This window comes from Sciurus carolinensis, chromosome 6 (genome assembly GCF_902686445.1).
Source record: "Sciurus carolinensis chromosome 6, mSciCar1.2, whole genome shotgun sequence".
Taxonomy (NCBI): domain Eukaryota; kingdom Metazoa; phylum Chordata; class Mammalia; order Rodentia; family Sciuridae; genus Sciurus; species Sciurus carolinensis.
In genome coordinates this window covers 58920597-58948427 of record NC_062218.1, presented here as the reverse complement: position 1 = coordinate 58948427, position 27831 = coordinate 58920597, and the positions used below count along the sequence as shown (strand labels likewise).

Below are 27831 nucleotides of genomic sequence, written 5' to 3'. Positions count from 1 at the left end.
ACTCTTTAAGTAAATGTGAATTGAGAAATTCATAATTCAATTTACAATTGTGGAAGCATAGTGTCTGTTTGCTTTTAAATTGAATTTTATCTTGTATTTTATACATTTCTAACTTGTGTGTGATTGTAATCACCAGCTCTTGAGTCACTAATATGCCTATTAAGTGTGAAATTGCTTTATTCTGTTTAGTATTAATGTGAGAGAAATTGCCCTTTAAAAAAAAGATCTTGCTGCATTGTTCCTTTTACTTATAGGTCTAAAATATTTTTAAGTACGAGAAGATTTTGTATCATTAAAATGCCACATTAGAGGTTGAGGTTTACTTCATTACTATTAGTGGAAAGAAATCACAAAGCAAGAATAAAATACATGAGTTTTCTGTTCATTGATCAGCATAACTTTTTTCTGTCTTAGGACATTCCCCAACCCTCTTATGAATATCTTAAATTTTATTTTATTAACTTAATTTGTTTTTTACTTTTAGAACTTAAATTCACCTAGAATTTTATTTTGGTATGTGGAATGAGGTAGGAATTTAGTTTTTTAAAGACGACCATTTGGCCCAACACTTTATTGAATAGTCTGTTTTACCTTTATACTTTTATGAAATGCAAAATCCCTGTATCTGGTTGTTTCTGGACTCATTCTTTTTCATTGATCTGTTTATTTCTGCCTATGCTTATGTCATATTAATTTATTATTTGTCAACTTTATACTTTTCATGTATATAGTAGCAAAATTCTCCTGATTTTCTTTTTCATTTGAATTTTTTTTCTATCTTCCAGACAAATTTTAGATTAGCTTGTCAAATTGCATGAAAAATTGTGTTGGGATTTAGATTGAGAATGTATTTCATTTGGGAAGAAATAACTTTTACAATATTATTTGCATTTGTCAGACACTTTAAATATGTGATATGACATATTCTTTAAAAATTGTATAAGGTAGTGTGCTAGCTTTCCATCACTGAAGAAAATAGTGGAATCAACATAAAGAAGGAAGTGTTTATTTTGACTCTCAGTTTCAGAGGTTTCCTCCTCTATATGATTGTTTGGCCCTGTTGCTTTGGGCATGTAGACAGTCCTTGATGTGGAGGTCTGTTCACTTCATGGTGTCTATACAGCAGAGAGAGGGAAGGGCCAGGGTCCCAACATCCTGGTCTTCCAGGACACTCCCCCAGTGATCTAACTTCATTCCTCTAGGCCCCACCTGGTGATGGTTCCACCCCTGCTCATAGCTCCAGATGCTGGCAACCAAATCTGGCATATGCCTTTGGGGGACAGTTAAGATCAAAACCATAATAGGTAAACTTTGTTGGTCCCATTTTGAGGATAATGAGATCAAAACTCAGAGAGGCTAAGTAACCTAGTGTCACATGGCTAATAAGTGGCAGAGTTAAGATTTGAACTCAAGTCAGACAGATTTCACAGATCATACATACCCCTTTCTCTGCTTCAGAATACTTCTAAAAGTGGGAGAAATTGTGTAAATTAGTAATGTATTCTGTAGATAGGTGCATCGTAGCCACAATGGTCTTAATTCAGCTAATGTTTTTAATGTCTTGCATTTGTCTAGCTCTTAAATTTTTGCTTATTTAACCTCAACAGCAATTCTGTATAATTTATTATTTATAATCTATTTTTATATTTCAGATGAATAAACAGAATTACAGGGAAATTAAATAATTTCCAAAGGCATATAACTAGTAAAGGACATAGTTGAGTTTGAGCTAAGTATGATTCCAGAGTTCCTTCTCATCCCCCTGAAGTTCCTTTCTGTCTCCTTATTCTACCTCATTTCCCTACCTAGCTAGATTTCCACTAAATAACCATTTCAAAGTCTTCATATTTGCCCTGTACTTCCACTGCCAAGATACAGAAGCCAGAAAGCCCAATGGTGTTCCAACTGGGAATGTCATACAAATTTAATTATTTGTTAACTTTGTACTATTTTCATGTATGTAGTAGTGACATTCTTCAGATTTTCTTTTTCATTTGGATATTTTTCTATCTTCCAGATGAATTTTAGATTAGTTTGTCAAATTGCATGAAAAATTGTGCTGGAATTTGGATTGAGTTATACTGATCAACAGATAGAGGGAAGAGGGAGCATTCATGGAAGGAGAGAATATCCTAAGTTGAAACTGAAAACACTAATTTTTAAAATGATGCTATAAAGAGCCTTTCTTAGGGACTGGTAATGTGGCTCAGTCATATGGTGCATGCCTGGAAAGCATGAGGCCCTGAGTTCAATTCCCAGCACTATAAGAAAAAAAAAAATACTCCACTGTTAAGTGAACTCAAGCTGCCATAAAACCTGCCATAGAGTAGGGGCTTTGATCACTCATTTTCTTCTTATAAGGACACCAAATCTTTCAGATTAAATCACCCCTTGTGACTTCATTTACCTTGATTACTTTCTTATAAGCACTAAGTTGAAATACACTTACATTGAAGGTTAGAGTTTCAAAATATGAATTGGTGGGGGAACATAATTCTGTTCAGAGCAGTTTTTAGTTCAATATTTCTGTATTTCAGATTTATTATAATAAAGATGAATTTTAAATAAAATAGTGCTTTGTTAGCTAAACTGAAAATTTAACTTGTTCTTTATAGCATTGTTCCCACTTCCAAACTGAACCATAACCACTTAAAAATGGGGAATTAAAAAATTGGGGATTTGTGTTAGAATCATGATTTCACAAACTTAGAAGTGTTAATCTATGAAGTACAGGTAATAACCTGTGAATAGTAGTGGTCTGAAAACTAGAAGGTAAAATTAACAAAATACAACACGTAAGCTGGCTGAGGCACCAGCAACTCCAGGCTGAGGCAAGAGGATCACAAGCTCCAGGCCAGTCTGGGCAACTTAGACTGAGTTAACTTAGCAAGACCCTGTCTCTAGATAAAAAGTGAAAATACCTGGGGATATAGTTTAGTGGTAAGCATTCCTGGATTCTATCCCCAGTAACAAAAACAAAAACAAAAATGGATACTTTTTGCCTTATGTTAATGACTAGAATAATTATCTGGGTGGTGACATTATGGACCATTTTTCTTCTGTGTATCATTTTGTATGGAAAAATACCCCCAAAATATACCCATCTAGGTATGTGTATTAGTTGTTTCTAATACCTCTCTAATACAGAGTCTTCTATATTAATTTCAACACAAGAATTGTTGATGTCCCTGTTTTTCCCTACATTTTCCTCTTCACTATCAAGAGACTAGATATAATATTTCTTAAGAATGCCCCATCATTATCTCCAAGCGACTGACATTCTTCATGTTTTACATTTTTTTTGTTTTTGTGTTTTGTTGTTGTGCTAAACCTGGGGTCTTGCACAGGCCAGGCAGGTGCTTTACCACTGAGCTACAGTCCCACTCCCATTCTTCATGTTTTGATGCATATAGGTAATGACAATTATGTCACAACTGCTGCCTATCTGACAAGGATTACACCAGGCATCCCAATTTTAAAGATGTTAAATTATGAAAAATTATGCATCCTTGAAGCAATGAAATATGATACTTGATTTTTTCAAAGCATGTTATATACTGTGCAAATTGTATTTTTAACTTAATATGGTAGATATCTATTTCATGATATTTGGGGAATTTACTTTTGGTTTTAGAGGTTTTTGTTGTATTGTTGTTTGGTGTTGAGCATTGAACTCAGGGGTTCACCTTTACCACAGAGCCACATCCCCAACCCTTTTTATTTTTATTAGGAGTTGGGGAGTCTCACTAAGTTGCTCAGGGCCTTGATAAGTTGCTGACGCTGGCCTTGAACTTGAGTTCTTCCTGTGTCATCCTTCTGAGATGCTGTCATTACAGGCGTGCACCACTGTGCCCAGTGCATTGTTTTTACTTCGTAAAATCCTCTTTCTGGGTAATCACAAATTTTAACTTTTTGGTTTTACAAAAATACTGTATGAAGGACATCAAACTTTATTTTTGTGCACTTGGCTAATTCTTTTGGAGTGAATATTCAGTAATGGTCTTCTGAAATTAAGACTATAATTGTGTGATACTTCAAATTGTTTTCCAAAAGCTATGTTGTTTATATTTCCCAGTAGTGCTTCTTAGCCCTTCCTCCTCATGTTGAGAAAAGAAATAAGTAAGCAATTATAAAGGCTTTATATTTATTAAGTGCTAATACATTCATTGGTTAAACGAATGCCTTCTATGTGCCAAGCCTTGTTCTAGGGGTGAAGGACCAAAAATTTAAAAAAAGGTTTTGGGTTTGTTGTGAGTTGGAGCCTGACTAGAAGCAATAGGCAGCATATCTAGTGCATATTATTTTCGTTATAGTTTGTTTCTAACTGGTGGCCAGGAGAGAGTTCCAAGGAAAAAAAAATTGAGCATATATGAAAATCCCATTGTCAAGCTCTATGCAGATATTCTTGTCAAGGACATAATAGGACATGATAAATGTTTAAATGATATTATATTATTACCTTCTCCCACTAGAGTCTGAGTTTCATAATCTCAAGAATTCAAATTCTTTTTCCATAACTTTTTTTTTTTTTGGGTCCTTCATCCCTAGAACACTGCTTACTTAGCACATAGACATTCAGTGTAACTGATGAATGTATTAGAACTTATCTTTCAAATTATAAAATTCAAAAAGTATACATCATGTAAGGTATTATATTGATTACTGTGGGATTTTAAGATATAAAAATTATGGGACTGTGAATATGGCTCAGTGGTAGAGCGCTTGTCTAGCGTGTGTGAGGCACTGGGTTCAATCTGCAACCAAAATCAAATTTTTTTAAAGATAGTAAAAGTTTAAAAAAGAGAGAGAGAGATGGGGGAGTGGCACTCCTGTTCTCAAGGAGATTAGAATAAGAAAACTGAGTTAAAAAGGTACACACACAACTATAGTAACCAGTGTTTTGTAAATTCAAAGAAGGTAACCTTTGCTCTTACCATCTGATATTGTTAAAACCCGTTATCTAGTCTTGTTTTCTAATCCTTCCACTGGCTTCCTCTAGACTATTTGACCAGGTCTTTTTTAGTTCAAAAAGTAGTAATTTGGAATTCTAAAGAAGAAAGAATTGTCCATGTTTCCTGATCCTATTCCAGAAAGTTATTGAGTAAACTGTTTAAAGTCTTGCCATATTAAAATTACTGTATTATAAATTTGTAGGTCTTTTTGTGACTTGTTGCCATTTATATGACATTCGGCATGTTCCCTTAAATAAGTTCAGAAATTTAAATGATTTACAAACTTTGTCTTTTCCAATTTAACCTGTACTACTTGACCCTTTATTTTATTCCCCCGTTTTAACTAATAGATCCTATTAACCTCTCCCAATGTTCCTCTCATGCCCATTAAATCATTGAAGTTTCTGCTGCTGTGGTTATTGCCTTAAGTTCAGAGTGAGTTAACAACAGTCATACGTATGAAACCAAGCTAACTTCATCCCTGATAACCGTCTGACTTTAGATATATTTAATAAAGAATTGCTTATTAAATGGTATTGTTAGTATAACCATTCTTTATTATTGTGTACACTCCAATTGTTGTGCTGTTATATGCATTTATAAACTGACATTTGCAAAAGTGTATATTCATTTATATAAAATGTGAATGCATCTACCTCTATTTCTGATGTTGGAAACTCCAGTATGCTAAATAAATAGTAAGGGGCTGCAAGAAACTTGCATATAATTTATTTTTAATGACATTATACAGAATTCTTATAAAATTTTTGTAATGGTGCTCAAAAAGTGAATATACAAGCACATATAAAGTGAGCTTGAGAGAATTGCTTACTAGTCTATGAATGAACTTTAAAGGATTTATCATTTAAAATGATAGAACAATCTTTTCCAGTTGTACAGAACACTGAAAGCCAGACTTAAAAGTTACTTGAATAATAGCTCAGTGAGTGATAGAGTGCATGAAGTCCTGAGTCCTGAAAAAGAAAATCAAAACCAAACTACTTGCATAAAAAGTGCATTGTAGGGGCTGGGGCTGTAGCTTAGTAGAAGAGCACTTGCCTACCCTGTGTGAGGCACTGGGTTTGATCCTTAGCACCACATAAAAATAAATAAAATAAAGGCATTCTGTCCATCTACAACTGCAAAATAAAATTTTTTTAAGTGCATTGATTTTCCACCAGTTTATGATCTCTTTTCTTTTATATGAATAGAATTCTTTCTCCTTTTTGCTTATGCTGGTATTAATTTTTTACCCTCTGTTCTCCCCTTCTCTAGTATTACTAGGAGAAAAACACACTATAATGAAACTTCCATAACCTGTCTTCCTGTTTTAATTGACTCATAGAACTAGAGAAGGAAAATATGTCATGGCTTTTTTTTTTTTTTTTTTTTTTTTTTTCAGTGCTCGGGATCAAACCCAGACTCACTCACATGCTAGGTAAGTATTTTACCATTGAGCTACATACAACTCGGCCCCCTGACTTTTTAGTTTTTACTTCGATCCTGTTTTCCCACCTCAGTATCCCAAGAACCCCTAATCCTTTCTCCATTTTTCTGGCCTTTATCCTGGTCTCAAATCTAGACTTTTTTGTGTGGGGGGGTGGTACTGGGGATTGAACCCAGGTCCTTGCACATGCTAGGCAAGCACTGAGTACATTTCCAGCTCTTTCTTTAATTTTATTTTGCAATTTTAAATTGCCACAGCTGGCCTTGAATTTGTCATCTTCCTGCCTCTGCCTCCAAAGTAGCTGGAGTCATAGCCTTATGCTACCACACCTGGGGATGTCATTTTTCCATGTCTTACTATCATATTTTTATCTTCAACTAGGGCAATTAATTATGATGTTAAGTGGTTAATAGTAGCATTAAGCTAGGCTATTCCTTTTATTGAGATGGATATTTAAGTAGGCACTACTAATGTTTACCTTGCTTACTTTTTCTCTTTTGTTTGAGATCATTTATTTAAATTAATGAATTCTTTTATTAATATGATTATTATTTTATTATGCTATACTGACTTCCCTTATTCTTACTTTGATCCTAAAGGTGACTTTAGGTATCTGAGACTACTTTATATGTTGAGTTTTATTTTTTATTTTATTTTATTTTTTATTAGTAAAATCTTTTTTAATTTTACAGACTGCATTTTGATTCATTGTACACAAATGGGGTACAACTTTTCATTTCTATGGTTGTACACAATGTAGATTCACACCATTCATGTAATACTGTCTGTTTCATTCTATCTTTCTGTCCCCCACCCCCTACCCCATTTTCCTCTACACCATCCCAAGTTCCTTCATTCTTCTCTTCCCCCCGCCACCCCCCCATTATATATTGTCATGCACTTATCAGAAAAAACATTCGGCCTTTGGTTTTTGGGCTTGGCCTATTTCACTTAGCATATTTCCAAATTCATCCATTTACCAGCAAATGCCATAATTTCATTCTTCTTTACGACTGAGTGATATTCCATTGTGTATATATACCACAGTTTCTTTATCCATTCGTCAATTGAAGGGCATCTAGGTTGGTTCCACAATCTAGCTTTTGTGAATTGAGCTGCTATGAACATTGATGTGGCTGCATCACTGTAGTGCTGATTTAATTTAAGTCCTTTGGGTATAAACTGAGGAGTGGGATAGCTGGGTCAAATGGTGGGTCCATTCCAAGTTTTCTGAGGAACCTCCATACTGCTTTCCAGAGGGCTGCACCAATTTGCAACTCCACCAGCAATGTATGAGTGTGACTTTTCCCCCACATCCATGCCAACACTTATTATTGCTTCTGTTCTTGATAATAGCCATTCTAATTGGAGTTAGATGAAATCTTAAGTTGGTTTTAATTTGCATTTCTCTAATTACTAGGGAAGATGAGCACTTTTCCATATTTGTTGATCACCTGCATATCTTCTTCTGTGAAGTGTCTGCCCATTTCCTTAGTCCATTTATTGATTGGGTTCTTTGTATTGGATGTAGCGTAAAGTTTTTTAAGGTCTTAATAAACTTTGGAGATGAGTGCTCTGTCTGAAGTGTGTGTGGAAAAGATTTTCTCCCACTCTGTAGGCTCTCTTTTCACATTATTGATGGTTTCCTGTGCCGAGAAAAAGCTTTTTAGTTTGAATCTATCTCATTTATTGATTCTTGCTTTTATTTCTTGTGCTATGGGGGTTTTGTTAAGGACGTCTGGTCCTAAGCCAATGTGATGGAGATTTTGGGCCTACTTTTTCTTCTATTTGGTGAAGGGTCTCGGGTCTAATTCCTAGATCCTTGATCCATTTTGAGTTGAGTTTTGTACAGGGTGAGAGATAGAGGTTTAATTTCATTTTAGTGCATATGGATTTCCAGTTTTGCCAGCATCGTTTGTTGAAGAGGTTAATCTTTTCTCCACTGTATGTTTTTGGCACCTTTGTTATTATGAGATAACTGTACTTATGTGGGTATGTTCTGTACCAATTGGTCTACCTGTCTATTTGTGGCAATACCTTCCGTTTTTGTTACTATTGCTTTGTAGTATTGTATACTACAGAGGTATGTGTGTATACTACAGGTATGGTGATACCTCCTGCATCACTCTTCCTGCCAGGACGCTTTGGCTATTCTGGGTCTTTTGTTCTTCCAGATGAATTTCATGACTGCTTTTTCTGTTTCTATAAGAAATGTCATAGGGATTTTAATTGGAATTCCATTAAATCTGTATAGTGCTTTGGAAGTAGGGCCATTTTGATAATATTAATGCTGCCTATCCAAGAACATGGAAGATCTTTCCATCTTCTAAGGTCTTCTTCAATTTCTTTCTTTAATGTTCTGTAGTTTTCATTGTAGAGATCTTTCACCTATTTGGTTAGATTGATTCCAAAGTATTTTATTTTTTTCGAGGCTATTGCGAACACAGTGTTTTCCTCATTTCCCTTTCAGATGTTTCATTGCTTATGTATAAAAATGCTTTAGATTTATGCATATTGATTTTATATCCTGCTATTGTGCTGAATTCATTTATGAGGTCTATAAGTTTTCTGGAGGACTTTTTTGGATCCTCTAAATATAGAATCATGTCATCAGAAATAGTGACAGCTTAAGTTCCTCTTTTCCTATTCGTATCCCTTTAATTTCTTTAGTCTGTCTAATTGCTCTGGCAAGTGTTTCAAGGATGATGTTGAATAGAAGTGGTGAAAGAGGCATCCCTGTTTGTTTCAGTTTTTAAAGGGAATGCTTTCAGTTTTTCTCTATTAAGAATGATGTTGTGGGGCTGGGGAGATAGCTCAGTCGGTAGAGTGCTTGCCTTGTAAGCACAAGGCCCTGAGTTCGATTCCCCAGCACCCCCCAAAAAAAAAAAAAAAAAAGAAATGATGTTGACCATGGGCTTAGCATAAATAGCCTTTACAATGTTGAGGTATGTTCCTGCTATTCCTGTTTTTTTCTAGTGTTTCGGAGCATGAAGGGGGGGTTGTATTTTATCCAACGCTTTTTCTGCGTCAGTTGAAATTACTATATGTTTCCTATCCTTAAGTCTATTGATATGATGGATTACATTTATTGATTTCCAGATGTTGAACCAACCTTGTATTCCCAGAATGAACTCCACTTGATCATAGTGCACTATCTTCTTAATATGTTTTCGGATATGGTTTCCCCAGGATTTTGTTAAGGATTTTTGCATCTATATTCATCAAGGATATTGGTCTAAAATTTTCTTTCCTCCATGTGTCTTTGTTTGTTTTGGTAATGAAGGTGATATTAGCTTCATAGAATGAGTTTGGTAGGTTTCCTCCTTTTCTATTTCCTGGAATACTTTGAGAAGTATTGAAATGAGTTCTTCTTTGAAGGTCTTATACAACTCGACTGAGAATCCGTGTGGTCCTGGGCTTTTCTTGGTTGGTAGGTCTTTGATGGCTTCTTCTATTTCATTGCTTGATATTGATCTGTTTAAATTGTGTATGTCCTATTGGTTCAGTTTGGGAGGTTCATATGTCTCTAGAAATTTGTCAGTGTCTTCAATATTTTCTATTTTGTTGGAATATAGATTTTCAAAGTAGCTTCTCCAATATGTTATGTATTTCAGTGGTGTCTGTCATAATATTTCCTTTTTCAGCATGAATTTATGTAATTTCAGTTTTCTCTCTCCTCTTTGTTAGTGTGGCTAGGGGTTGTCTATTTTGTTTACTTTTTCAAAGAACCACTTTTTGTTTTGTCAATTTTTTGAATTGTTTCTTTTGTTTCAATTTAATTGATTTTAGCTCTGATATAATTATTTCCTGTTTTCTGCTACTTTTGGTGTTGTTCTGTTCTTCTTTTTCTAGGGCTTGAGCTGTAATGTTAGGTCATTAGTTGTGGACTTTTATTCTTTTCTGGAAAGCGCTCCATGCAATGAATTTTCCTCTTAGTACTGCTTTCATAGTGTCCCAGAGATTTTTATATGTTTTATCGTTGTTCTCATTGACTGCTAAGAATTTTTTTTACCTCCTCCCTGATGTTTTCTGTCTAGTCTGTTGGTGATGCTTTCCATGCTTCATTCAATAGCTTATTATTTAATCTCCAGGTATTGGAGTAATTTCTGTTTTTATTTTGTCATTGATTTCTAATTTCATTCCATTATGATCTGTTAGAACACAAGGCAGTCTCTGTTTTTTTGCATTTACTAAGACTGCTTTGTGGCATAACATATGGTCTATTTTCAAGACAGTTCCATGTACTGCTGAGAAGAAAGTAAATTCTCTTTATGATGAATGGAATATTCTACATATGTCTGTTAAATCTAAGTTATTGATTATGTTATTGAGTTCTATGGTTTCTTTGTTTAGTTTTTGTTTGGAAGATCTATCCAGTGGTGACAGTGGTTTGTTAAAGTCACCCAAAATTATTGTGTTGTCGTCTTTTTGATTCCTGGAATTGAGAAGGATTTGTTGATGTACATGGATGCACCATTGTTTGAGGCATAAATATTTACAATCATTATGTCTTCCTGATTTATGGCTCCCTTAAGCAGTATGAAATGTCCTTCTTTATCTCTTCTGACTGACTTTGACTTGAAGTCTACTTTATCTGAATGAGGATAGAGACCCCCACTTTTTTACTGAGTTCATGTTCATAGTAGATTTTTTCCCATCCTTTCACCTTTAGACTGTGGATGTCTTTTTCTATTAGATGAGTCTCTTGAAGGCAGCATATTTTTGGGTCTTTCTTTTTCATCCATTCTGCCAGTCTATGTCTTTTGATTGATGAGTTTAGGCCATTAACGTTCAGGGTTATTATTGAGATATGATTTGTATTCCCCGTCATTTGGGCTTATTTTTGGTTTAACTTGCCTTGGTTTCTCCTTTGAATAGTTTTTCCTTTAAGGTAGTTCCTCCCTTTGCTGACCTACATTGTTGTTTCATTTCCTCCTCATGGAATATTTGTTGAGAATATTTGTAGCGCAGGCTTTCTATTTGTAAATTCTTTCAACTTTTGTTTATCATGGAAGGATTTTATTCATCTTCAAATCTGAAGGTTAGTTTTGTTGGGTATAGGATTCTTGGTTGGCAACCGTGTTCTTTGAGAGCTTCAAATATGTTGTTCCAGGCCCTTATAGCTTTAGAGTCTGGGCTGAAAAATCTGCTGATATCAGTATTGGTTCCCCCTCTATGTAATCTGATGCTTTTCTCTTGCAGCCTTCAAAATCCTATCTTTATTTTGTATGTTAGGCATTTTCATTATAATGTGCCTTGGTGTGGATCTGTTGTGATTTTGTGCATTTGGTGTTCTGTAAGCCTCTTACATTTGATTTTCCATTTTGTTCTTCAGGTTTGGGAAATTTTCTGATATTATTTCATTGAATAGGTTGTTCATTCCTTTGGTTTGTATCTCTGCACCTTCCTCAATCCCAATAATTCTTAAATTTGTTCTTTTCATGATGTCCCATAGTTCTTGGAGGTTCTGTTCATGATTTCTTACCATCTTCTCTGTTTGGGCAACTTATTTTCAAGATTAAATATTTTGTCTCAATGTCTGAGGTTCCATCTTCCAAGTGGTCTAGTCTGTTGGTGATGCTTTCCACTCAGTTTTTGTTTGGTTATTGTTTCCTTCATTTCAAGATTTCCATTTGGATTTTTTTTTTTTTTTTTTTTTGAGAATCTCTCTCTCTTTGTTGAAATGATCTTTTGCTTCCTGCAGTTGCTCTTTCAGCTGCTTATTGGAGTGATCATTCATTGCCTGCATTTGCTCTCTTTATCCTATCCTTTGCTTCATGAATCATTTTAGTTATGTATAATCTGAACTCCTTTTCTGACTTTTCTTCTACCATACTGTCATTGGATTCTATTAATATAGAATCTTTGTTTGGATCATTTTCTTCCCTTGTTTTTTCATGTTGTTCATTCATGTATCTTTCCTCTAGCAATGCAGATCTGGGATATTGCAGTTTCCCCCCTATAGGCTTACAGTGACCCTGCAGGTTTTCAGATTTTTTTCTTTAAGGGGGAGATCAATATTAGCAGTTCCCAGTTCAGACAATATGCAACCCTGAACCAAATAGCCCCTATGAGAATGTGTTATTTTGTTGAGCAGTGTGGTATTCTTAGGTATTGGTAGAATCCATATGATACTTATTTGTAAATATGTTTTGCTCTGTTTTGGTCCCTAGTCCATTCATTGTTTCACTTTATTCTAATTTCAGATCCTCTTGTTAGTCAAACAAGCTTAAAAATATTTTTATAGAACATAAATGTTACTATGGTTACATAGTTTGTAGAAATACAGTTTTGTCTTTATGCCCATTTAAGATGTTTATTAAGACTTGCTATTTGATATTCCTGACAAGTACTATAAAAATGAAATATATACCATTGTCTTCCATAAATTTACTACTTTCTAATATTTACTGTCTCAGAATTCTGACTATAAGGTGTACTAAAGTGCTGATATGATATGATATGATTATTATTAAAGATCAAATTTAAAATTTGCCTATCACATAGGTTTTAGGTAAATCTTTATTGGTGAGTGCAATAAGTTGGTTGATGATTGAAAGGAACCTTCAGGGGGAAGATTCACTAGCACAATTACAATTAACAAAAGACCAAAGAATCAATTCTGTCATAGGTTTCTGTAAGGAGAATGTATTATTTGTTAGGAGGATCCAATGTCAGACACTGTTTTAGGGTCATTAATTATTCACTCTTTGTAAAAATATTCCTATCGATGGATAATTTTCTTATTTTACTTATAAGGAAATTAAAGTTCAAGGAAGTTAAAGTAAGTTGTCAAAGGTCATATCTAGTGAATACTTTATCTCAGACTTTGACCGTTAGAAACTTGTTTTGTGTACTGTTATTACATCTGTAGGCTGGGGATATATTAGTTTAAAAAAATCTTTAGAATTAATATTAGATTTAAGAAAAAAAAAGACAAAAAGCTATTATCCTCAATTATTTAAAATGATTAAACATCTCAGCTTCTGTCAGCCAGATTGTATCAGGTTTTTTTGTTTGTTTTTAGTTTGACAGGTTCCTTAAAAGAAAATTCATTCACATACTGTTTTTTCCCCACATAGACCTTTCTAAGCTATAATAGCATATTATGTAGCTAGTTTATATATTTTTCTTGCTAATGTGTACTAAAAGCAAGTCTGTGTTCTGATTACCCATAAAAAATTTAAATGACCTCTGGTACCTGCTGGAATTATCTTCTTATCTTATGTTGATAAAGGAATAGCTCATTGATTTTTTTTTTTTTTTTTTTTTGGAACTAGGGATTGAACTCAGAGGTGCTTAACCATTGAACCACATCCTCAGCCCTTTTTATTTTTATTTTGAGACAGGGTCTCACTCACTTGTTGAGGCTTACCTCAAACTTGTGATCCTCCTACCTTAGCCTCCCAAGTCAGTAGAATTACAAGTGTGTACCACCACGCCTTGCTGTGTTGATTTAACACTTAGTATATAAAAAAAATAGTCATTGGCATTTACCATCATTTTATCTTTTTATATTTTGAGTCATTTTATGAATAATCAGGAGAAGTAAGAATACTATGGTGAAAAAACAACTTTATTATAAATTGTAATACATTTGAAACATAGCAGACCCAGATTTTTGTTAACTGTATTTTCCTGAAATGGATGATGTCCTTTGAAAGCAACAAGCTGTCCATTGTATCTTATGTTTGAACCTATAAATAAGGATTCCAGATCTCATATGTATCTTTAATAGATTTTAACTTATTCTGGTTCCTTGTGCTTGTCATCAAAATCCAACTACATTGAAAATCTTGACATTTCATGATCTTGTTAAGAAGAAAAAACAACCATGTTCCTCCCATCCTCATCCTGATTGTGAAACATTTCATTTGTATTTTTATGAACACTGGTTAAAATTATAAGTCTGGTAAATTTCTCATTTCCGCACTATCAGTTTCTTTCCTGTTCCCTTTGTGTATAAATCTTCCTTAAGCACTGTTCACTTATAAACCAACCATATCAAGTAACTTAGTGCACAAATATAATCAAGGATGCAAGAATACTGTCATACAGCATCCTTTTAGCCAAATGCAATGCTCTGCATTCCTTTGCAAAAACACACCATAATGAAGTCCTTCCTGTTGGAAGACTAACTGAATGGGAATGCCATATTTCCTCTTTGTCCCTAAAATCAGTTGTTCACTCATTTATTCTTGAGTTTGAGAAATATCATCCCTGAATCATTTGAGAATTCATAGTCTGAGATTTTATTTCTCTGATAAATTTTGTCATAATCCATAGTTCTATTCTTTGCATCCTGATTTATCTAATAATTTTGAAAATGGTCAGTTTTATATCTTTGACATTATAGATATAAAGTGAAAAAATTTAGAACACTGAAATGTGTACAGTGAAAGCTACAAAAAAATGATTTTCAAAAACATGATACTGTGAGCAATAAAACATAAAAACTGAAGGATGATATAATCATGACTTATGTTCCCTACTGGATTATCTTTCTAGGTGATCACAATATTCTATTTTTTAAATTTATTTTGGGGATAGCTGCTAAAAAGTAATTGATGACCAGTGCTTAAATAATTCTAAGGATAATGAAATAGGAAAATACTCAAGATATAGAAAATTAAAACCCCTAAGATATCATTATGTATGTCTTCAATTTCTAAAGGGATCAGGTAGATCATCCAGTAATCACAAAATGAAAGGAATTTTATTGTTAAAAAATGAGTACTTTTTCTGTTTTTTGGAAGACTTCTAAGAATAAGATTTGAATTATCAATGCTTACAAATAAAGTTGTTCAAAGAAGAAACTCAAGCATTAAAATTAGGCCTTATAGATCTTGGGGTATATTGAGGGTTATTAAACCACATTCCTTCCTTTTTCACAACTGAACCTGAACTATTTCCTTTTCCTGTCCCACATTAAAGGGTTAGCTATTGTAATTCATGCCAAAATAATAATAATTTGCCCAAATGAGGTATTTCTTATCTTAAAAATCAAAGCACATCTTAATATCTTTGCTAAGTCTAGTGAAATTTTTTTAGAATAGAAAATAATGTCACATATAAAAGATGTAATATTGTGCCCATTACAATATCTAAATAAACCATTTTAGTTAGTTAGAAATACCTAAAATATTAAAAAGAATTTTTCAGGTTTCAACATAAGAAAAGCTATTATGTAGATCTTGCTGTAGCAAGCAATTCACAGTAGAACCACATTATCTAAAACACAATCTGAGAGAATTATCCAAGACTAAAGTGATTCAAGGAGATCATGGCTGATGTATAGTAATATTTATTTTAGCTATCAGGCAGACACCTGAGAAGATATGTGAAATGAAGAAATGCCTGTGTTAATTCTGGAGACAAAAACCTTCCAACAAAAAAGAGTGATTCTGTCTAGGGATTATTGCTGATTTTTTGTGCAGTAAGAACCCAAACTATTTTTTGGTTAAGATTAAGTTAAAGAGGTCCACAGTTCAAACAGATTTCATAGGTTATTTTGAAAAAAGATACAGGAAATTTTGAAGCCTTTAAAGACCTTTTTTCCTCTTCCTTAGTAAGAGAGGTTATTTGAAAAACAGAATAAGGTATGATATATAATATAAGAGTTGTAAGTGGGATGAGAAAGACCGTCCTGCTGCTTGTCTGAAATAGAAAAACAAATCTTAATGGGTAAATGAGGAAGCAGGACTTGAGGAAAGTGTTCATCGGAAAATACAGGAAACTGATTAGCTCAGTTCTTTTCAGTTTATTTATTTATTTATTTTTTTAGTTGTAAGTGGACCATACCTTTATTTTATTTATTTCTCTTTTTACGTGGTGCTGAGGATTGAACCCGGGGCCATCACACATGCCAGGCAAGTGCTCTACCATTGAACCACAACCCCAGTTCCATAGCTCAGTTCTTCAAAGGAAGAGATAAACAGTTCAAACAGCTAGGTTCAATTGTAGGAACTGTGTCTATCCCAAGTACCTCCCTTAAATGCTTTAGGGTTGAGTGAGTGTTTTAACCCAGCTGAAACCAATCTGGGATTAAAATTTTTGAGGAATACAGAGTTTACTTGGCTGTTATTCTTTCTTTGGATCTTGGAGAAGAGTCAGTGTTGTCAACAAACATCTGTCTAAACATGTGGAATAGCTATACTTTATAGAGCAAAAAGCAGCTATTTTGGTACTTTAGGAATAGGAAATGAAGTGTATATAAATCTATTTTCTTTTACATTTTTAAACTTTTGCTGGGGGGTACTGGGGATTGAACCCAGGGGTTCTTTACTGCTGAACTACATCCCCAGTCCTTACTGTTTTTTATTTTGGTCAGGATCTGGCTAAGTTGCTGAAGCTGTCCTCAACTTGCAATCCTCCTGCCTCAGTCTCCCGAGTTGCTGGGATTACAGGCATGCACCACCATTCCTGGCTCACTTCACTTAATCTTGAATTCTTTTTATAAGCTACCACAAAATTTTTTGGGAAAGAAATAGAGAAGTAGAATATCAGGTAGAAAAGAAGGTAAGTAGATCAATTGTTATAAGATTTCCATGTGTTTCCTTTTTTCATGTTAAGATTTTACTGGGCAGAAACCTGATAATATTCCTTTTGTCCATTGTTTTAAAGTTATCTGTCTGATGGGATAGTTCCTAAGAGTTTATGAACATAGATAATCATGCCAGCTTTTTTTTTTTTTTTACTAATGGGAAATTTGGAAGTAACCTGACTGATGTCCTTAGGGAGCTGTTAAGATATGTTCCAGCCATACACTGTAATATGACACAGTCATTTAAAATGATGTTATAATGTTGGAACTCTTAGGCAAAGATTTTGAAGCAAGAAGTTAAGGAACTTAATTTTTTCGTTTCTAGGTTTTAGGCATGTATGATATGATTAGGAAAAAAACAATGATTCTCAGAGCCTTTTTGTGAAAACCATTTGTTCAAATTCATCAATAGTGAGCAACTGTCATTTTTTTGTGTAAGTTGTTAGTGGAGGCTTTGCATAGTAACAATTTCAACATATATATCTATGTTCATATGGTTATTTCCTAGAAATTTGGAGGAAATTTTTCCAAAGAAAGGAAGATTATTATGAACTTTCCCTTTTCTGTAGTTTACCCATTCTTTTACCTTAGTGATAGAATATACATGAAGAAATTATAGAACTGCATGTTAGTAGAACAGAAATTTAAGGGAAAGTTTTGAGGTTTTCCCCTAAAATTTCATGGGAAAAGAGTTATGTTGCTAAAGTGTTTTAAACCCCTGCCATAGACTATTAACACTTTAAGAAAACTTAGAACTGCATAAGGGCAGAGCCAACAGTAATTTGTTCAGACATATCTAGATACATCTAGAATACAACACAGAAACAAAAAATGGAAAATATCTAAGAAGCTAAGAAATATGAAGGGGAGAATAAATAAGAAAAAAGAAAAGAAAAAGAAAGAAGGCAGGAGAATCGTGAGTTCAAAGCCAGCTTCAGCCAAAATGAGAAACTCAGTAAGTAACTCAGTGACACCCTGTCTCTAAATAAAATACACAAAAAGACTGGGAATATGGCTCAGTAGTTGAGTGCCCCTGAGTTCAATCCCGTGACCCCGCCCCCATTGAAAAAGGAAACAATATGGCTCACTGGGGTGTGCCTAGCATGTGTGAGGCCCTGAGTTCAATCCCCAGCACTGCCAAAAAAAAAAAAAAAAAAAACATTATCAAGTTTATGATTCAGAAGAAACTTAGAAACAATTTAGCAAAGGGGTCTTTGAAGGGATCATCTTTTTGTGACAGGAAAATAATACCTTATATAACTTTCTGATGTTATTAGGTATTTGCCTTTCAATAATATAGAATGTAGTATAGTAATAAATAGATAATCCTAGTTCAATAATGTAACCCTAAACTATTATCCTGACTTCTTTTGTAATTTTATATTAAAATAATAAAATTCTAGATTGTAGAATAGTAACCAAAAAGGTACTGCAGAAGAATGTGTTTCTTCTCTCCAAGGACATATGTATCAACTATCCCTTAAGATTAGCGCATGTTATCATTAAAAAAAAAAAAGATTTGCACCCTTTATCACATAGCTCAACTGAAACAATTGGTCTGTTCATCATTACATTTACAAGGACAAGTATTTTTGCTGCTATGATCTAGTAAGGAAAGAACCTCTCAGCCTACCTTTTGTGTTATAAAGTATTAAGCTCATCATCAAAATTGAAATATATACTCTGTGCTTTAGAGAATTTTGAATTGATATTGTGTTTCAGAATAGTCTTCTTTTTGTGCTAAAGATAGTTTCAACTTATTGTTCCCTAAGACTGAATTTTATGTCCATATAATGAAGTAGTGTTGATGTTTTGACTGTCCCATTCTTCTTCATTAGAACCAGCTAAATGAACAGAAAAAGAGGGGAAAAGACAGTGGAAGAGAATATATGTGTGGTTCCTGTATGCGTAGGCCTCACTCTGAAGGTGGAAGCTAAAAATGAAAAGTTGCATCTGTGCTTTCATTCTCATCATGTAAAACTTGTTGGCATGTGATTTCAATACATGTGTTCATTTATATGTATATAAATAATTAGAAAGGAATATAGAAAAATAATTATCTGTTAAAGTCTTGGGTTATAATTTATAACTTTTGAGCTTTGAAAACTATTTTTACAATAAGTGAAAATGAAAAGAACTTTTTAAAAAGTCTGTCATCTAAGATGTATTTACTTGGGATTGGGGTTGTAACTCAGTGGTAGAGCAGTTGCCTAGCATGTGTGAGGCCCTGGGTTCAATTCTCAGCACCACATAAAATAAATAAGTAAATAAAATAAAGGTATTGTGTCCATCTACAACTAAAAAATATTTTTAAGAAAGATATATTAATTTGAAAAATACTCTTAATTTTAGAGCAATATCATTATATTTAAAACTGAACAATAAAAAAATCTGAAGTTTTATACTAGATGTTTACTTTGTTAAACAAAAGTATGAAATATTTGAGCATTTGAGAGATTTAATTCCCAACCCTCTGCCTTGTTGGGAATGGATCCTAGAGTCCCAAACCCCATTTGGAAGATTTAAAAATAATATTCATGCCAGGCATAGTGGCACACAGCTGTAATCCCAGAAACTTGGGAGACTGAGGCAGGAGGATCTTAAGTTCAGGGCAGCCGTAGCAACTTAATGAGACTCTCAACCATTTAGGGAGACTCTGTCTCAAAGTAAAAAATAAAAGGACTGGGGATGAAGCTTAGTGGTAAAGTGTCCCTGGGTCAATCCACAGTACTGTTGTTACTGCTACTACTACTACAACTACTACTGATAATAATGATAATGATAATTTTGTATATATTAAAGTTTTGAAATAAATTAATGGGTTTTGCTTATTTGTAGTAATTAGAAATGGGCAACAAGCTTCATGTAGGAACTTTTTGTTTTTAAACATCATTTTCTATATGTCTTTTTTATATCTTTATTTATTTATTTATTTTTTATGTGGTGCTGAGGATTGAACCCAGTGCCTCACATGCTAGGCAAGTACTCTACCACTGAGCTACACCCCCAGTCCTCCACATAGTTCAGTTTTTAGTATTTATTCTTCTCTTTCACTCAGTCCCCCTATCTTATTACCTTCAATGTATTTTGCGTAATTCTAGGTGACTTTGCTCAATATGCTAAGTGCTTGTGATATTGTTTACATAATTTTATGTTTTTTTATAGTTAGTGAGAACACTAAAAGTTCTTTCTTAGAATTCCTTCTGAACAAGTCTAAGTTTCCATCCTTTCTTACCAGAAACAGTTTTGCCTTATATTTTAAAGTGGTAACCTGAATAGTCAGTGGTAGAATCATACTGGGAAGAATTTTGAATATTTTCAGAGAAATATGTGCCTTTAAATCAATATACTAAACCACAGGAACACGAAGTTCTTTCCTTTGAGTTGTGTGTTACTGTTTGTGCTTCTTAGTTGAAGCAAAACAGACTGTATTTGCCTATTTTCCTTTTCGAAAAGAAACCCCTCCCAACTTTTGTTTATAAAGTCACAGTTACATCCATTCAAACAATTTGGGCTTTATATGTGATAGTAATCCTACTACAAATACTTGTTTGAAAGCAAAACAAATAAAATTCATCTATGTGATCTGTGAACTTTGTTTTTTCTTTTGGATGCTTACTCGGTTCCTTTTTATAGTTGCTTGTCTTTATCGTAAGGGGAGAGAAGTAAGAAAAGTAAGACTAGAGGTTTTCATAGCTCTGAAAAGTTGGCTTAACTTTAATAATAATAATTACAATAATAACTCTTGACTGAGAACTTATCATGTACCAGACAACACTTTTACACTATCTGTTGTCCTCACAAAGCCATTTGAAGTAAAACTTATTTCATAGGAACATAGGGGAAATCATCATACTTTGCAATGTCATGTGAATATCTCTGCTAGGAGCCCTCTTTTAACTTTATGGATTTCTAGATAACAAAACTCACTGAAGAACTAATGGGAAAAATACAGATAATCAGGACTAATAGAGATTGTAGAAAAGTTGAAATGATTATGGAAATACCCATAAAAATGCAAAAGCATGCTTACCACAGACATAAATGTTAGACCAAAAGAAACTCATAGTGATTCAGATATACCAAAATCTAGTATGCTGTTTATTATGGTACTGGCTTTCTGTGACTCTAACAAATACCTGAGATAATCAAATTATAAAGAAAAAAAGTTAGCTGGGAGTCCTAGTACACATCTGTAATCCCAGTGTATTGGGAGGCTGATGCAGGAGGATTGCAAGTTTGATGCTAACCTCTGCCACTTAGCAAGACTTAGACTGTCTTAAAAAAAATAAAAATAAAAAGGACTGGGCATGTAGCTCAGTGATGGAAGTACCCCTGAGTTCAATCGTCGGTTTAAATAAAAGAGAGAGGGAGACAGAAGGTTTAGTTTGGCTCTTTATTTTGGAGATTCCAGTTCATGATGGGTTGGCATGTTGCTTTGTGCCTGTGGCAGGGGAGCACATCATGGCAGGAGTATATGACCCAGCAAAAGTGCTTATCTTGTTTCAAGCCAGGGAGCAGAGAGGAGGGAGAAGAAACTGGGGTCCCACAATCCCCTTGTAGGGCACACCCCTCAATGACCTAAAAACCTCCCACTAGGCCCCACCTCTTAAATGTCCTACCAATTCCCATTACCTCCATCCTGGGGACCAAGCCTTTAAGGAACATTCAAAATCCAAGTTACAGTATTATCTTGGTCTTAATAATTTTTCTTTGATTTAGAAATAATTAGGCTTCAATTTAAAATAGAGAGGTCAGAGTAGACCCTCACTGAGAAGGTGACATTTAATCAAAGACCTGAAGAAGAAGTAGAGGGAATTTAGTCAAGGGGCTATCTGACCCTGAAGGGGAAAAGAACCTCTGGGCTGGAGTGTGCCTTGACGAAGAGTAGCGACCTACGGGAAGAGTATTAGGAAAGTACAAGGTAAACAGGTAGGAAGGATTCAGATTCTTTAAGACCTTGAAGGTCATTTTAAGGACTTTGCATTTAATGTTGAAGTGCGATGGGGTAGTTTTCAGCACAAGAATGATATGATCTAATTTGATCTAATATGATCTAATTTGATTTAAAAAGAATCGAGCTGCAGTGTCGATAATTAATTAGAAGAGCATGGGGCAGGAGCAGAGAGGCTAGGAGACGGTTGCAATTATCCAGACAAGAGGTGATGGTGGCTCAGACTAGAGGAAAGCATTGAAGATGGTTGGAAGTGGTTAAATTCAGGATGCATTTTGAAAGAACCTGTAGAATTTCCTGACAGTTTGGTTGTGAGTGGATGAGAAAGAAAGGGTCAAGAATGACAGGCTAATCTGCATGAGCAATTGAAAGGGATTAAAGTTGTCCTTAACTGAAATGAGGAAGTCAGTGGAGCTGGTTTGGGGGATGAAGGGAGATGAGAAAATCAGTTTGAAACATGTTAAATTTGAGATGTCATGCATTTGAATTGGTCCTGCAAACTCGGAAGTCATTGGCATATAAATGATAGTAAATGTATACCTATGAAATTGGTCTTCAGTTGAATGGTAAGTAGTCTTCAATAGGGGAAAGTAGTTGAAAACTAACTGTATCTGTCTCAGTTTTTCCCAGTGCCACTATTTCTGATAGCCCACTTCTGACCCAGTTAAGAACCCAAACCAATTCTTAGAGTATATTAATATAATATACTCATACTAATTAGTAATAAAAATTGTAGTGTTTCTTTTCCTTTCAGTAGTGTTTATTTTCTTTTCATATATTTCATCATTTAAAGGGCAAGGCAGCTTAGAGGTGAAGGTCTGCATTTAGTTTCTCGACTCACTTTTAGTAGTGTGGGTGTGGTGAAATTAAAACTGAATTACATTTGCCTGCTTTACTAGGAAATGCCAACTAATTGAATTACTGAAGATTAAGACAAAATACAGGGTCATATTAGATGGAATCTCACAGTTTAAGGGAAAACAATGAAAACAGAAAACGAACCTGGACACTCAGAATCATCTATGCCACTGGTTCCTATACTTTGGGGACACATTGAAATCATCTGACATCTCTAAATATTTTTATATTTTTCTCTAAATATTTGCATGGTTTAATGAGAACTCATTTACTCCAATCTACCTTGCAATAGCTATGTATCTGACTCTTACTCCCAGAGCTTCTGATATATTTAATATATAATGAGACCTGGGCATCAAGATTTTTAAGCTCGGACTGGGGATATAGCTCAGTTGGTAGCGTGCTTGCCTCGTAAGGTGCTTGCCACAAGGCCCTGGGTTCAATCCCCAGCACCACAAAAGAAAAAAAAAAATGACTTTTAAGCTTCCCCAGGGAATCTAATGTACAATGAAATTTGGGAACTACTATGGTGTCCATGTTTTTTCCTAATGGAATTGCCACTTACAGTCACAGGGTTCAAAGTACCCTACTAGAATTATTTTTATTCTTTGCTGGTGCCCAAAATGGAAGCTGCATTGTTAAAAAAAAAAGAAAGAAAGAAAGAAAGAAAGAAAAGAACAGAAAAGACCTCAATAACCAGACTTAGTGGTGCATGCCTCTAATCCCAGTGACTTGGGAGGCGAAGGGCAGAAGGATCTCAAGTTTGGACTAACCTCAGCAACTTAGTGAGACCCTGTCTCAAAAAATAAAAAGGGTTGGGGACGAGATTCAGTAGTAGAATGCTTGTGTAGCATGCGTGAGGCCCTGGGTTAATCCCCAGCTACACACACACACACACACACACACACAAAAGGAAAGAAAAGTGACAAATAAAAAATGAGAAATTGATATTAAGTTTGCATAAGCAGACCCTATTAAAGTAGCACTTATTTTCCATTAGGAAAAAAGAAAAGGTCCTCAAGGCACATTGGGGTAAATGAGTTCTCACTAAATCATGCAAATAAGTTACTATCATTGCTGTAGATCTGTTCACCTGGACTTTTAATTTTTTCTACATTTTTTAGTTGCATCTGGCCATTTGTGTCTAGCATAATTGAACCCCAAATTGGAGGCAGCTGTGATGTTATGGAAACTGTATTAGAGTTGGAATAATAAGACTTGGATGCAAATTGAAATTCTTCCACTTACTAGCAGAGTTATGATGGGCAATTCATTTAACTTGCTGAAATTCCAATTTTTTTTTTCTCAGTAACATGGTGGGGGAGCTCTGTTACAGAGTTCCTAACAGTTGTTATGAAGAGTTTTTAAAGCTAATGTATGTGGAGATAAACAACAAAGATCCATATGGAGATATTAAAGCATTTATTTGAAAGAATTTTTCTAGTTTTTTGTTTTGGTTTGAGATGGGGTCTCTCTACATTGCTCATACTGGTCTCGAATTCCTGGGACCAAGTGATCCTCCTGCCTCATCTTCCTGAGTAGCTGATACTACAGATATGTACCACCATACCTGGCCTCCAAAAGGATTTTTCTTAACCTTAGAAGTGACAACATTGTACAATGTAAAAGTTTCCTGGAAGTGAATAGATTTTTTAAAATTTTTTCCCATTGTCTTAAGAATGGAGCTCTGGACAAGTGCAGTGGTTCATGCCTGTAATCCCAATGATTTGGGAGGCTGAAGCAGAAGGATTGCAAACTCAAGGCCAGCCTCTACCATTTAGTGAGGGCCTAAGCACCTTAGCAAGACCCTGTCTCAAAAAAATTTTGAAAGAACCCAGGATGTGACTCTTAGATTAAATCCTTAGTACCAAATAATAATAATACTGTATATAGTAGAATTAACATGTGTAGTACAGAAAGTGTTATTTGATATTCGCTATAGTGTTAATCTATAGAGTTTTAGACTCAGACTTGGTTTTCAATGAAGATGTTGCCATGTTATAGCTAATTTGTTTCAGTAGACATGTTCTAAGACCTGTTTCTTCTCTTTTTATATTGGGAATAATAATATCTACTTTTCAGGGCTGTTATGGAGTTCACATATAAAGCCTCAAGTGTAGTTAGTAGCTGGCACAAAGCAGGCAGAAAATGTTAATTTCTTTTTTCCTTTCAAGATTATAGTAATCTTGGAATAGTAAAATAAAAATCTGAATGGCAATTTTTCAGGAGTTAAAAATTCTTAACTATCTTGTTTTTTAAATTTTTTACTGATTTCCCTAGCATTTTACCTTTAAATTTCCTCTCCATGGATGCTTTTAAAAGCAGTATTTATTTTGTATGCTTTTTCAGATAATAAAAAAGAAGACACTTTACGTTTACACCATGCATAGTACAAAGGAGAAGAATGACCATTACAAAGATGATCTTCTGCTTAGGATGGGACTTAATGATAATAAAGCAGGAATGGAAGGATTAGATAAAGAGAAAATTAACAAAATTATAATGGAGGCCACAAAGGTATGTTTCTTGTTTCCTTCAATATCAGTAATTTAGTTACTTTTAAACTTTCTGTTTCAAGGAAAATTGTTTTGAATATCCTTTTTATTAAAATTTTTAATATTTTAACATATATTATTAAGCTATGAAAGGGTATGAAATAAGCTCCCTTCAACTTTTTTTTTCTTTATTTGGTACTAGGGATTGAACCCAGGAACACTTTATCACTGAGCTATCTCCAGTCCTTTTTATTTTTCAGTTTGAGATAGGGTCTCACTAAATTGCTTAAGGCCTTGCTTAGTTACTGAGGCTACCTTCAAACTTGAGATCCTTTTGCCTCAGCCTCCCAAATTGCTGGGATTGCAGACATGTGCCACTGTGTCCAGCATAATCTCCCTTCTAGTTTTTTGCTCTTGCCATTACGTTTTCAATGGCACATGCCTATAATCCCAATTTATTAAGTTCAAGTCCAACCTGGACAATTTAGCAAGACTGTCTCCAAAAAAATAAAAGGACTGGGGTACACTGTCTCAGAAAAAATAGGACCAGGGTTATAGTTCACTGGTAGAGTGCCCCTGGGTTTAATCCCCAGTACTGAGATTGTAAAAACAAAATCATGTACATGTTCTTTTTCTTTTCTTCTTTGTTTTGGTGTGTTTGTATTTTTGTTTTTGTTTTGAGGTACTGGGGATGGAGCCCAGGTCCTTGCTCATGCTAGGCAATAACTCACCACTAAGCTACATCCCCAGCCCTTTTTTATTTTGAGATAGGGTCTCACTAAGTTACCCAGGCTGGCCTCAAACTTGCAATCCTCTTGCTTCAGCTGAATAGTTGGAATTACAAGTTTGTGGCACTGCATCCAGCTGCTCTTTTCTTTTTTAACCCCAATAGGAGAATACTATAATTGGTTTTTCTGTCTTTGTTTTTGTGGTTCTAAGGATTGAACCCAGGTCTTCTTAACATGCTGGCGATCACTTTACCTCTGAGTGAGATCCCTAGCCCCTAAATAAGTGCAATTGTTTTGTTTTGTTTTCAATTATTGTAACTTGAAGGTCTTTCTGTATAAGTAAAGATCTACATTGTTGTTTATGCCCACATGTGTGGGTATAATTTATTGATTCAGTCAGAATCTTTACTGATGGACATATAAGTTATTTCTAGACTTTAATTTTTATAAACAATACACACTGAATAACCTTATACTTCATAACCTTGCATGTGTACAAGTACACCTATAGGAGAGATTCCTAGAAGTAGAATTGCTTCACAAAATACAGATAGCATGAAAGAATATATGCATGTATAAATTTGTGCATTGTTAAATCTTCAAACATTGATTGTATCAATTTTACTTCTACCACTGATATGTGAGTGTGTGTATTACTAATACCAAAATTGCACTAACATATTGTATTACTAAACTTCTGAATTTGCCAAGCTGAGGTAATATAGTGTAGCTTTAACAAATAATCCAACCAAATAATGAACCAAAATATGAGTAGGTATTTCAGGATAAGTAATAAGATATGCATATGGTTCATAAATACATGAAAAGATACTCAATATCATTGAGGAAATTGAAATTTTAAAACCATAGTGAGGTACTATTCAACTACTATTCAGAAAGGCTATAATTAAATATCAATATATACTTTTTAGCAACAGTGTATGGGGCGGTTACCAGGGATTGAACTCAGGCGCACTCGACTACTGAGCTACATCCCCAGCCCTATTTTGTATTTTATTTAGAGACAGGGTCTCACTGAATTGCTTAGTGCCTCACTTTTGCTGAGCCTGGCTTTGAACTCCTGATCCTCTGCCTCAGCCTCCCAAGCCTCTGTGATTACGGGAGTGCTCTACTTAGCCCAGCTATCAGAAAGGCTATAATAAATAAGACAGACGATCACAAATGTCGACAGGGATATGGGGAAATTAGAACTCTCATATATTGCTGCTGGGATCAAATAATGGTTCAGCCATTTTCAAAAACAGTCTGGCAGTTCCTACATTAGACCCAGACACTAGAACCCAGCAACTCGGGAGGCTAAGGCAGGAAGATTGCAAGTTTGAGTTAAGTATGGCTGAAATTCCACTCTTCGGGTACATATCCAAGAAGAATGACAGTGTATGTTCACACAAAAACATGCACCCAAATGTTCATAATGGCATTTTTCATAATAGTCAAAGGGTAGAAATAATCTAGTGTCTGTTAACCTATTAACCTGATAAGTGGATAGAGACTGTGTTCAGTATTAGATGGATATGTTGAGTGGTGGAATGATAAGTAGTTTAAAGTATTTTCTACATTTTCTTTAGTGGCTTATATTAAAATTTTGAAAATACATTTTCTGGGGTGATTTTTGGTGGAGATAAATGATGACTCAGCCAACTAAGGCCTTGAATATGGCCTGTGGATCCTACCTACAACACAGTGCTCTTTTCTGAATTCAGATCTGTACTCAACACAATAATTCTATGATTTAGAATTTATTAATTCTATGATTAATGAATATATTTTCTAGATAAGGAAAAAAAGAGTAAGTAATTTTTGGTTCACCCAGCTAGGAAGTGGTAGAGCTAA

The 27831-nt window shown here is 34.4% G+C and overlaps 1 protein-coding gene across 10 annotated transcripts in view; it reads left to right on the top strand.

Annotated features, from left to right (window-relative positions):
* The window catches only part of Polk (DNA polymerase kappa), a 151130-nt gene that overhangs the window by 2567 nt on the left and 120732 nt on the right, over positions 1–27831 (top strand). For 8 of the 10 annotated variants that reach the window (XM_047555708.1, XM_047555705.1, XM_047555703.1 and 5 more), the window contains 2 exons: positions 16730–16917; positions 25104–25271. In XM_047555708.1, the coding sequence (XP_047411664.1) occupies positions 25137–25271 (135 nt within the window). In that variant the 5' untranslated portion in view covers positions 16730–16917; positions 25104–25136. The remainder of the gene's footprint in view (positions 1–16729; positions 16918–25103; positions 25272–27831) is intronic. The other 2 variants (XM_047555704.1, XM_047555707.1) reach the window with 2 other exon arrangements.